The following is a 12,801-nucleotide window of genomic DNA, read 5'->3' as shown; positions in this document are numbered from 1 at the left end:
CCAGCACCGTTCCCTGCGCAATTACGGCCGGCCGCGAGCCCGTATTCAGGACCATTACGAACGGCTCACTGTCCCCTCTCACCATGGTTTGAGCAACCGCTAAGTCGAGGCCCCTTCTGGCCCTGTTAGACGGCCCCAACAGCACCCCCTGTGCCTCCGCACCCACCTCGAGTGGTTTCCTCAACCGAAGGGGTACCAACATTTGCGATCCCGGGGGCACCCGTACAGTGTGAGTTGCCAGCGCCTGCACCGTCGCACAAACCGTGCGTATTTTGGTAGGGCTCGTCAAGAACGCAACCCGCCGACCTGACGGAAGCTCAATGCAGGCCTGATCTATAAGAATTTTGATGGGCATTTTGGACAAAAAGTCCGTACCTAGCAAACAGGGAACGGCCAGCGATGATGATATAAAAATAGGGCCCGCCAATTTGATGTCACCAATGCAAATAGTCGCCCGAATCTGGCCGATGATCCCCAGGGATCCCCCATTCGCCGCATAAAATGGCACGTCTACTGGCAGAAGGGGTCTACTTTGGACGGGAAGAATGTTATAAATAAGGTCCGAGATGATAGTGGCCGACGCACCCGTGTCCACCAGCACCCGGACCTCAACCCCGTCAATAAACCCCGTCACCACGGACGACCCGGCCGACGCAGCCACTATCCTGTGGGCCAATTCGGACCACTCGACTGCTTGCGGGCCGTGTACGGACCCCCCTCGCCGAAGTGAACCCCCGGCACCCAGCCGCGAACCCCCCACCGCCAAGCGGCGACCCGAATGTGCCGTGTTTATGGACCGAACGTGTGAGGTGCCGCGACTTGCCGGGTTTTGTTGGGATGACTTGTGGGCCTGGTCGTCGTCCCGACGTGGTCCTGTGGCGCGCTGACGCGGGGCCCGGCACCCGGCTGCGACGTGGCCCCGAAGGCCGCAGTTGTAGCAGACGACGAGGGACGTCGTAGGTTTCGGTTGCTCCAGCTTGCGGGATGAACGTGTGGGCGAACGACCTCCCGTTCTCCACTCCCCCGGGCGCGATGCAGCGAAGGCCTGCTCCTGATCCGCAGCTGGCTGAGGTTCGGCGATCGTGGCGGCCAGTGCCGCGTTCCCCGCCCATTTGCAGACGACCCCCGGCTTGCGTTTGAGGACCTCGTACGCGTGAATGCTCGTGGCGATCGCCAGGGAGCAGATATCCATTTCGTCCGCCACATTGATGGGGACCCCCAACTCGTGGGCCAACGCCAGCAGCTGCTCCGTCACCATGGCGTCCTTCCCCTCCTTATCCATGCGGGGAAAAGCTGCGTCCGCCAAGGCGAGCAGTACCGTGCGATAGGCGAGCGTCGTTTCTCCAGCCACCTTCCGCCGATCGTAGAACTGGTGGCGACACGTGGAGGGCGGTCCGAACACCTTCGCCATCAGGTGTAGTGCGGCCTGGAGCGTAGAGCGGGACGACCTTGCAGCAGATGTGAAGGCTGCAAGCGCGTCGTCGTCGAGCATCGCTGGCAACGCATGCAGGGCAGTGGTGTCGGACCACCCCGACATCTCCTGATGAGCGAGGAACCTTCGTTGGAAGGCTCCCCAGTCGCCCCCATCCGCCTTGAACGCCGACAGCGCGGGCAATCTTTGCTGGAGGACCCGATCGTCGTCGACGTCGGAGAGATTTTCCCGCGCTCCGCTGTAGTTGTGTAAAATGTCGGCTCGGTTGTCAGGCGCAAAATGGAGAGCTCCGGCGCGCGCTGATGACGTGGGCTGCGCTGAGCGGAGGTCTCCGGCCACGTGGTGTCCGTGTTTCCCGCCAATCGATGGCGGCCCCTCAAAAACGGCGGCAACTTCCAGACTTTTGGCGCGAAGCGCCTTTTGGCGGGATCCCTCCAACGTCGCCTTCTCCACCAACCCCGCAGCCGTTTTTCCGCTCGCCGGAACGGAGATGTCCGCCAAGACAGCGGCGGCGGCGAGTAGCAACTCCGCCAACCGGGAGTGCGCGTCTTGGAGGCTGGTGTCGGAGGCGAGCGGAGCGTCGGCCATCACCGCGAAGTGCTGCATCGGCGGCAACTCCTCGTCCTCTCCTCCCGAGGTTGGTGTCCCCGGTACGCCGTCGTCGTCCCGACCTCGCTCGTGGGTACGGGTAGTCTTCCTCGTGTCCATACTTCTTGAAGACAGGTTTACTTCTGACGCCAGTTGTAATGTAGTAACTCGGCGGGAGACGACTTCACGGGTAACACACTCTTTATTTTACCAAACTCGTTCACAGGTGACTAACACCTACTTTGTATCTCGGGTGACAAACACCCACTTAGTATCTCGGGTGACAAACACCCACTTAGTATCTCGGGTGACAAACACCCACTTAGTATCTCGGGTGACAAACACCCACTTAGTATCTCGGGTGACAAACACCCACTTAGTATCTCGGGTGACAAACACCCACTTAGTATCTCGGGTGACAAACACCCACTTAGCTACCCTGGCGACTAACGCCCACTGAGCTACTCGGGTGACCAACACCCACTTAGCTACTCGGCGACTAACGCCCCTGAGCTACTCGGGACACTCCCTGCCCGGGGTATCCGTCTTGACTGTGGGTCCCCAGCCCGACCCACGTGGGCGTCGGACCCCGGGTCCCACAGCCTCGCCTCCGAGCCACACAGGGCCCCGGTCCCCACAAGGACGGCGGGACTAGGGGTCTCGGGGCACTAGGTCTTCAGCTCCGTCTTCTGGTCTTCAACTGGGTAACTCTCCCCGAGTGCTCTCGCGCGTCCCCCTTTATACCCCACCTGCGGACGTCGCTGCGAGCACCCATCTTATTCGACCAATCACTGGGCGCTGGCTACGATCCTGTTTTCCCACATCTCAGCGTGCCTCAGCACCCACGCCGCGCCGCCCCGTCATCTGTCACTCCCGGCGCGCGCGTCCACACCACGCCCACAACGCGTGCCCAACCCCGCACCCCGCGCCGCCCCGTGATCCATCACTGTCACAGTTGGCGCACGTCAACACCACCACTACACATGTACCACAATTACAGAATATATACATTTTTAATCAGGTAATAACTCATATTACCTGGTTGCTAATCACACCTCCGATTAGTACGGTTGGCTACGTACGGTGTGAAAGAATTTCGACATACATAAATAAATATCAGGGGGAGCAAGCAAATATGTCCCTAATCTCTACAGTCTGTGTCTGCGTGTGTGAATTGTGAGAAGTGGTGGTCCATTGGTTTGTGTGCACTATGGCAATCAAAGTGACCCAGGTTGAATTCCCGGCCATGATGCACAACATCAAGCCTGAGCCTTCGTTACGTGACTCGGTGTGAAAAGAGCATCCGTCTCCTGTTGAATACATTTTTGAAATCATGGGACCTCCTTTGCCAGTATCAAAATATGATAATAGCTTTTTTCCCCTTTTATCTGGCAACAAAACAGGTGTTAAGATGTTCAAACACCAAATTGAAACCTTTTACGAGGAATCGTTTCTGCATTAACCACAATGCTTGTGGTCAGAATGCAAACAAAAAACATACTCTGATAATATATGCATTGTCCTTGAAACTGATTGGTCCACACCAGAGACAGCTTTCTTTTGAGCCTCGTCTCAAACGGTGTTAGACCAGAGATGAGGCTCAAAAAAAAGCTGTCTCTGGTGTGGACCAATCAGTTTCAAGGACAATGCATATATTATCAGTGTTTTTTTTGCATTCTGACCACAAGCATTGTGGTCAAAGTAGACATGATTCCTTGTAAAAGGTTTCAGTTTGGTGTTTTAACATCTTAACACTTGTTTTGTTGCCAGATAAAAGGAGAAAAACCTATTATCAAATTTTTTAAAGTTTGATTTCACCTTTGTTCGTCATTTCGAGCAGAATAAATTAGTGGAAATTTCATTGCAGTGTTCTTTTTCAACTGGCCACTGGTGTGATTGCACGGTCAACATGGGCTACCCCAGTTGCCGCTGACATCATCGTCCATTATTTAATCAAGGCTCAACTCATCTATCGTAACCCGCTTATAGGTCCTCCTCTGATACAAACAACCGAATCATCTAAATTGCCAGACGCTTTAGCCACAACTGGAAATGGAACCACATAACCTCAACACTTGGATCGCTTCATTGGCTCCAAATCCAGTCTCAGATAAATCTGAAGACTGCACTTGCCGTCTTCAAGATCACCCATTGACTCACCCCTGCCTATCTCTCTCATATCATCTCACTCTACTCCCCTCAACACACTCCCCACTTTCGTTTAGCACATAGGCTTCGTGACCAATATTATCCATAATAGTTTTTTTGGGTTAGATCGCGCAAATATAAATGTGTCATTAAACATGCCACCACCCGACACAACCAACTAGTAAGGGTTGTTACGTAAACAGAACATGCCAATTAGTTACTCGTTCAGCACACCGGTGTTGGAGAGTAAACCCACAACATTTACAATTCAAGTACAACCAGCCTCATCGGAGGGAGTAAATGTGATGTCGTCACTGTGAGCCAAGCATAACATTATGTATGTTGAAGACCAGATGGGGTTAATGACTACATTAACCCCCATCTGGTCTTCGCACCTGAATGGCTCAACATGACGATATCACATTTACCCCCTCTATTTAAGACTTAGACAGGAGGAGGATTTCTCCACAACTCCGGCTGTCGCCTGATGAGGCTGGTTGTAATTACCAGCGAAATGTCATGCTCGAAATGTAAATGTTATAGGTTTACTCTCCAACACACTCCCCCCCCACTTCAGCAACAAAGGTGTTCTACTGATCTTTGCTTAGTGGGAGGACAATCATCCTTATTTGCTTCTCCTAAAGTCTAAAACTCCTTTTCCCAGTCATCTATTAGCACTGAGGAAGCAAAGGGAGCTGAGAACGCATAGTAAGCGGTACTGGGCACACCACCATGCTAGAGAGGCTCTTCTGACCTTAAGCTGTGCGCTAATGCCACTTGCCTCCAGCGTGAGTGTCGGCGTGGGTGTCGTGTAGCGTAGTATATCAACAAGGCTCAAAGATTGCAACTTATTACTCTACAGGACATCTGGCAAAAACATTACCAAGCTGCAGCATGTACAACATTTTTTGGCACGTGTCGTGATGGATACTGCAAGATCCTACCGTGTCTGTCCAGTGATCGCTGATCTGCATTGGCTTCTGGTTGCCCAACAAACACATTATAAGGTCGCACTCATTACAAAAAAAATGCTTGCCATAATTTAACCACAATACCTTGCTGATCTCGTCAAGGAGCATTCACCATCACGCAAACTCCAATCATCCTCCCAGAGGCTTTTGCCTAGCCATCGAACAAAGATGGTCGCCGCATCGCATTCTTTCAGATGTGCTTCTGCGACGGTCTGGAGCGCTCTTCTGATATGAGGAAGCTGCTGGAGCTATGAACTTTGAATCTAGATTTAAACCTCATTTCTTTAGAACTGCTTTTTGTGTTGAATTGTCATACCCCCGCACCTCCGATTAGCACGCTTGGCTACTTATGGTGCAAAAGAAGTTCAATATACATACATACACTTATGGTGCATGTGCAGCTGCAGAGCACGTTTGGCCGGGAGGAGAGGCTGAGCAGTGCGCGCGAGCTGGTGCTGGGCCCGCGCCAGGACGTGCCGGTGCGCCTTCTGTTTGTCCCGACGCGCCGCACCTGCATGCTCGCCAAGCTGGAGATCAAGCAGAGCGGCACACGCTCTACTGTGCCCGGCGTCAAGTTCACGGTGAGCGTGGCACACACCCCCTCTCCCACCACCGCTCTGCAGCCATGATTGATTCTGCGAGGGTGAAGAATAATTATTTCATGAATTGATTCTCCAGCCGAAATCATGACGGTTCGTAGAATTGTTGATGCAAGAGGTGGAATCGTTGTGTGAGGAAATTAAATTACCGTTGTCATGGAGTCTCTGTGGCAGTGCCCACAATAATGTCAATTGGCCCCCACAGCAGTCTTAACAGTAGCCTATGTCGAGTTTCGAATTTCAAACTTTACAGCAGTCAACCTTGGTGAGGCTCAAAACCAGTTTCACTTATTCTTAGGTTTTTTTCGGTAAAGTCACGTAGGTAAAAAATTTAAATTAATAAAAGTAAAATAAAAAATTCACGACGTTTCGGAAGCAACACAAGCCTCCGTCTTCAGGTGGAACCGTCACAGCCACGACAGCTGTATCAAGTAAGTGAGAGATCACAATAAATACCACCCCGTATATATAATGGTTGAGGGGGGAAGGGCCAGGAACGGCACACTTTTTATTAATATGGTAAGGTGAGGCTTAAGACTAAGAATAGACTGCATAACAAAGGACTGAGCCTTTGTTATGGAGAGGTGTGGTTTGTAACTAACACCTAGCATACATAACAAAAGTGTGAAAAAAGAAAGCAAGTAAAAAACTAAAACTGGTAAAACAACAAACTTGCTGTCTATCAATAACCTGTAATAGTTGTCTGTCAAATAAGATGGTCCAAATAAGTGTAGTTACATCTTTTTTGCATGGTTAATCACATCTTTCCAACTACACTTATTTGGACCATCTTATTTGACAGACAACTATTACAGGTTATTGATAGACAGCCAGTTTGTTTTTTTCTTCTTGGTTCTTTCGGTAAAGTCACGTAGAAGGGAAGTAATAAAATAATAAAAATAAAACATAATAAAATGAAATTATTCTCACGACGTTTCGGCTACAACGCAAGCAGCCGTCTTCAGGTGAAGAATGAGACACTACCAAGCTAGGAGCTTATATTTAAACTGGGTTGGAGGTGGAAGAGCGCCTTAACAAAAAGAATGTGCATATGAAGAGGAATTTAGCATATTCATGGAAAATGCGTAGGAGGTGGGCGGGGGGGGTTTCAAAGTCATATGCCCATGCATTATGCAGGATCAGCAGCACCAAGGGGGGGTGCAGGGAGTAGCATTAACAAAGGAAAGGAATGTTAATGATATGTAGCTGCAGTTACTAAACAACCACGTAGAAAACTAAAGTATAAACTACATAAAAAACTAAAGTATAAACTGCATAGCACCATCAGTATACTTACTATACTCTACAATAAGCTGAGTTACTAACAGCAAGTAATACATTACAATTCTACGTCGTAAAAATTATATAATATGCTTCCATCTAAACTTTATTCTCTTACATCACACGAGCATATACCGTACTGCCATAGATAAACCCAACATTAAATTATATACTGTATTACTATAAACCACCCTATACCTTATACATTTCAACATAACACTATGTATTATTCTACCCACCCTAATGTGTATCGAAATGGTTTATTACGTCTTTCTAATGATTGCTAAGCCAGAATCCATCTTCTCGGTTAAAATTGTCTCTGTGTTTGTATATGTGGATCGCCTCATGAACGAATCTCTCATGATAGCCAGATGGCTTGCAGAGAACCTCTGTCTTGGAGAAGTCAATGTCATGTGAGCCCACTGAGTTGTAACAGTGATCTGCCACGGCTGAGGTGTTTGTCCTACCGTGTTTCAGGTCAGCTTTATGTTCACGGATGCGGTCCGAGACATGTCGTTTGGTTTCCCCAATGTAACTGCTACCACAGAGGCAACTTAGTTTGTAGACACCAGGGTACTGTATGTCTGGAACCACATCTTTTACAGACGGTACCAGATCACGGATTTTATGTACTGTGTTGAATCGGACCTGGATCTTGTGTTTAATCAGGATTTTGGAGATCTTTTTTGTGACCCCAGCAATGTAGGGTAAGGTGATGGTCTTGAAAGGCTCCTCAACAGGATCTTTCTTGATGGTTGGAGTGATGGCTTTGCGGATTGTGTAGTCGGAGTAACCATTAGCCTTAAGAGCTTGGCGTACGTGTTTGAGTTCACTGGAAATGTGTTCATGGTCGGAGATGCATTGGGCTCTATGATATAGAGTGTTGATGAGGGAATTCTTCTGGGATGGATGGTGGTGGGAATCCGGTTTTAGATAAGCATCCGTATGGGTGGCTTTCCTGTAGACAGAGTGGCTCATTGAACCATCAGGTCTCCTTTTGATTAGGACATCCAAAAAGGGTAGCTTGCCATCATTTTCGACTTCCATGGTGAATCTGATGGCTGGGTGTATAGAATTGATGTGGTCGAGAAATTGGTCGAGAGCAGGCCGGCCATGTGGCCAGATGACAAAAGTGTCGTTTACGTACCTCTTCCATAAGGTCGGGCGTAGAGTGGCAGTCTGGATGGCGTCCGTCTCAAATTTCTCCATGAAGATGTTGGCTACAACCGGAGATAGGGGGGAGCCCATTGGGGTGCCCTCAATTTGCTTGTAGAAAGTTTCATTCCAGGTGAAGTATGTATTGGTTAAGCAGTGTCTCACCAGGGGGGGTACCCCAGCATTCAGTCTTTGATGAACCAAGTCTTCAATGATTGCGATGGTGTCAGGTACAGGAACCTTGGTGAATAAGGAAACCACATCAAAACTGACAAACAGGTCGTCTGGGGACAGGGCAATCCCCTTGATTGTCGATACCAGGTCAGTAGAGTTTAGTACTGCAGAGGTGGTTTTTCCAGTGAAAGGCCGTAGGATTTCAGACAAAAAACGAGCCAATTTATAGGTGGGGGAGTTGATAGTAGAGACAATGGGACGAAGAGGTGTATCTTCTTTATGTATCTTTGGCAAGCCGTATAATCTTGGTGGCCTGGCTGCAGAAGGTTTCAACGAGAACTGTTTGGTCTGATCAAATAATGCGGTTGAATCAGAAATGATTTTGTTGGTTTTAGTGACGAGGCTGTTGGTGGGGTCTCTTTTTATTTTTGTATAGCTGCCATCGTTGAGTAGTTCTTGAATTTTGTTGTTGTATTCTATTTTGTCCATGATGACAGTGGCATTGCCTTTGTCGGCTGAGAGGATGACAATGTCATCCCTCTTTTTTAATTGAGCTAATTCAAAACGCTCATCTTTGCTGATGTTGCTAGCTGGCATCTTAGCGTTTTTGAGGGTTGCAGAGATTTCGGATCTTGCTACGTCTGCAGCGATGTGACTCAAGCCCTTGAGAGCTACATCTACTCGAGCAATTATATCATTAACTGGTATGTGTCTAGGTGTGACTGCAAAGTTTAGTCCTTTAGATAAAACGGATTTCAAACCTTCAGAAATAGAACTGTTACTGCGATTAATTACGACTTTGTTAACATCTAGCTTTTCAATGTGTGGGTCCGGTTTCTTGTTTGAGAGGCGGTTGAATTTGGAAATCAAAATCAAGTTGTCCTTACAGCTTATTGTAGAGTATAGTAAGTAAGTATACTGATGGTGCTATGCAGTTTATACTTTAGTTTTTTATGTAGTTTATACTTTAGTTTTCTACGTGGTTGTTTAGTAACTGCAGCTACATATCATTAACATTCCTTTCCTTTGTTAATGCTACTCCCTGCACCCCCCCTTGGTGCTGCTGATCCTGCATAATGCATGGGCATAATATGACTTTGAAACCCCCCCCGCCCACCTCCTGCGCATTTTCCATGAATATGCTAAATTCCTCTTCATATGCACATTCTTTTTGTTAAGGCGCTCTTCCACCTCCAACCCAGTTTAAATATAAGCTCCTAGCTTGGTAGTGTCTCATTCTTCACCTGAAGACGGCTGCTTGCGTTGTAGCCGAAACGTCGTGAGAATTATTTCATTTTATTATGTTTTATTTTTATTATTTTATTACTTCCCTTCTACGTGACTTTACCGAAAGAACCAAGAAGATGAATCCCTGCAGTCACGAAAGCTTTAAATCGAAAAGCCAGTTTGTTGTTTTACCAGTTTTAGTTTTTTACTTGCTTTCTTTTTTCACACTTTTGTTATGTATGCTAGGTGTTAGTTACAAACCGCACCTCTCCATAACAAAGGCTCAGTCCTTTGTTATGCAGTCTATTCTTAGTCTTAAGCCTCACCTTACCATATTAATAAAAAGTGTGCCGTTCCTGGCCCTTCCCCCCTCAACCATTATATATACGGGGTGGTATTTCTTGTGATCTCTCATTTACTTGATACAGCTGTCGTGGCTGTGATGGTTCCACCTGAAGACGGAGGCTTGTGTTGCTTCCGAAACGTCGTTAATTTTTTATTTTGTTTTATTTTACTTTTATTAATTAAACATTTTTACCTACGTGTCTTTACCGAAAAAACCTAAGAATATGAATCCTTGCCGTCACGAAAGCTTCAAATCTAGAACTAGTTTCACTATTTTCCTCTTACTTTTTCGGTGGCTGGGATTCAAGCTCTGCTGGCTGGGTTAATAGCGCAGTGCACCAACCACTTAGCCCCCTCTCCACCACTGCATGATTTCTGTCTTTGATGCACAGGTACACATGTTTGGATACCAAATACGCACCTAGACACCAATGTGCCACTCCTCCCACAACAAATTTACTCCCACAACAAAGCTCTCCTGTACGCATCTCTATGCCGCACACGCACACTGTCACAGATCCCTCTGTCAGGCTACGGCGGCTGCAGCCACGTGTTGCTGGAGGGTGCCCGGAGGATGTCCGACAGCTACGCGGCGGTGCTGAGAGACGTTGCGGATGGGCGTGTGAGCAGCACGCGCGTGCGCCTGCGCAACGCGGGGACACGCGCCGCCTTCGTGCGCGCCGTCTGCTTTGGTGACATGCAGGCGCGCGAGGTCGCCGACGGCTCTGTGTTCACCATCTCCCCGGGGCACTTCGTCCTCAAGGAGAGAGCTGAGCAGGTTTGACTTCCGTCCGAGAACCCCTTGGCGCCGCCACTATCTTGACGAATGCATTGAGCTGCATTCGTCAAGATATTGCGCTTTCTAAATGTATCACTACAGAAGGATACCGCCTCTAAACGGGACCGACCCCCCAAATAGTGACCAACGTAGAAGTAAGAATAAAGGTTGCGCATAGAAGACAACCTGATGATGCAGGCAGTGATGAGAAGGAAATTGGCACTATTTGGGCGCATATGTAGAATGGACAAGAACAGGAAATTCTAAATGTGTTGTTAGTAAAAATTGAAGAAATCGGAAAGACAACATGAGAGATTAGTGCCAGAAAGATGTGTGCTATTATAAAGCATATTGGCACAAGACAGAGAAAATTAGGAAATGGGCAGTGGACACCTACGAGCTATCTGCCCATGGATTGTAATGATGACTATTCATTGAGCAATAAGGGTGGAGCAGTGGTAACGCTTATGCCTCGCCTAGAGAAAATGATCTTGGTTCTGCAAGCAGTGTGTTCTCCCCCTGTTCTGTATGGATTTCCTCTGCATTCTCAAGTATCCTCTCATTGCTGCAAACATGCAATGTCAGTGGTATTAGCCAAACATGCCAAGGCAGCAGGACCTCTTAAGAGAGTCTGCACACTCAGTTCAGTTCCCCATTCCAATGCCAAATTTACCAATTATCTTCTCATCTCCGCAGCTTTTATAATAATTATTTCAACTTGTTGGGACAGATAAAGTCCACATTTTGGTGTACCGCCTCTCCACACATTGGATGTGGCGAGAGCTTTGAAATTCTTTCTCCAGAGGAGGGAATGAGTAACAACTTTGCGTGGTGGTGTTGTTGTTGTTGTTGTTTTTTCTACCATCAGTGTAAGTGCCATTGTTGCTCACGGCCTTGCCCAGCAAGCACTTAACCTGACAGCACTGCCGTACAAACTACCGTTGTGATGAACGTTGCCCGATGACAAAGCGAGATGCCCAGACAGCCTAGAACAAGATATTTTTTTTCCATCCATTTGGTTTTATCTATTTTTGTATTTGACAGTCCCACTTAAACATAAGAATTCTACGTTTCAGCACTGTACAGGTAAATTAAAGATTATACTTAAAATTCCAATTCAGTTAACATTAATTTAAATACGTTCACTGCTTGAATATGAATGTTTATTATGCAAATAAATGTTTTGCATTCGTGACAATGTGAGTTATAGCCGGCGGCCCTTGCTTCACCGTGGAGAGAGTGGAGGTAATTTGATTGACTTCTAATTGGAGACCGCACTTCACAATGTGGTCCCTGGGAAACATTGAGACATTTCAATACAGTTGACATGATTTGTTTTCCATCGGCAAATGTTGAGTAGGATGTGTGTGTAATGGGAGAACATGGACGATGATCTGTGCACGGCGGTGCAGGAGGTGGAGTTGACATGCCGGGCGACCGCGCGGGAATCCGCGCTGTGCAACACGAGCACCGCCCTCCTCGCCGTCGTCTGCTTCTTCTGCGGCGACGAGATCACACGGCAGCTCTTCCGCAGGTGACCCCTAATCTCCTGCAACTGCTAATCCCACTCTAGCAGACCTCTGGTCCATCTTACCTATAAAAGGCATTTTTTGTCTGTCTGTCCGTCTGTGTGGACAAAACTTGTGAAGGATTTAGCTCACAAACCGTGGGGTTGACGTTTAGAAAAAGTAACCAGGCACCACGCCACTATTCCATTTTCCCATCCGTCAACTTTAAAGTAGTTAAATTAGCAATTTAGTGCTATTTATTTTCTTACGCCGCTCAGCGAGCGCTAAAACTGCCCGGGGGTTGCCACTAGCAATGCACACGCGTCATCGGTGGGGGTGGGGGGGGGGGGGGAGAATTCTCCTTCGCGTTAAAAATGCAAAAAAAATACACAAAGCTGAGGTTAATTCTTCAAAGTGTCATGTCCTCTTCTCCGTCCCTCATCCCAATGTGTGCACTTAGTATTATAGGGTCAGTAGATACAAATATTATAGCGCTTGTATACTATTATTGTAGAGCGGGCGGGGGGATGGTGGGTGGGGCGGGGGTAGCGGCCCAGCCTGCCAAGGTGCCACCTCGGGCGGCTGGGCAATCTAG

General features: G+C 48.0%; 1 protein-coding gene across 5 annotated transcripts in view; it reads left to right on the top strand.

Annotated features, from left to right (window-relative positions):
• Nucleotides 1-12,801, top strand: part of CEP192 (centrosomal protein 192) — a 128,352-nt gene that overhangs the window by 72,425 nt on the left and 43,126 nt on the right. For all 5 annotated transcript variants that reach the window (XR_013639933.1, XR_013639932.1, XR_013639934.1 and 2 more), the window contains exons 30-32: nucleotides 5,541-5,720; nucleotides 10,438-10,698; nucleotides 12,111-12,232. Coding sequence is in view for 1 of the 5 variants with exons in the window: in XM_078875821.1 (XP_078731947.1) it covers nucleotides 5,541-5,720; nucleotides 10,438-10,698; nucleotides 12,111-12,232 (563 nt within the window). In the remaining 4 variants the exon portion in view is untranslated. The remainder of the gene's footprint in view (nucleotides 1-5,540; nucleotides 5,721-10,437; nucleotides 10,699-12,110; nucleotides 12,233-12,801) is intronic.

This window comes from Lampetra fluviatilis, chromosome 42 (assembly GCF_964198595.1).
Source record: "Lampetra fluviatilis chromosome 42, kcLamFluv1.1, whole genome shotgun sequence".
NCBI lineage: Eukaryota > Metazoa > Chordata > Hyperoartia > Petromyzontiformes > Petromyzontidae > Lampetra > Lampetra fluviatilis.
Note: the sequence above shows the minus strand (reverse complement) of the source record. Positions and strands in the feature narration are given on the sequence as shown.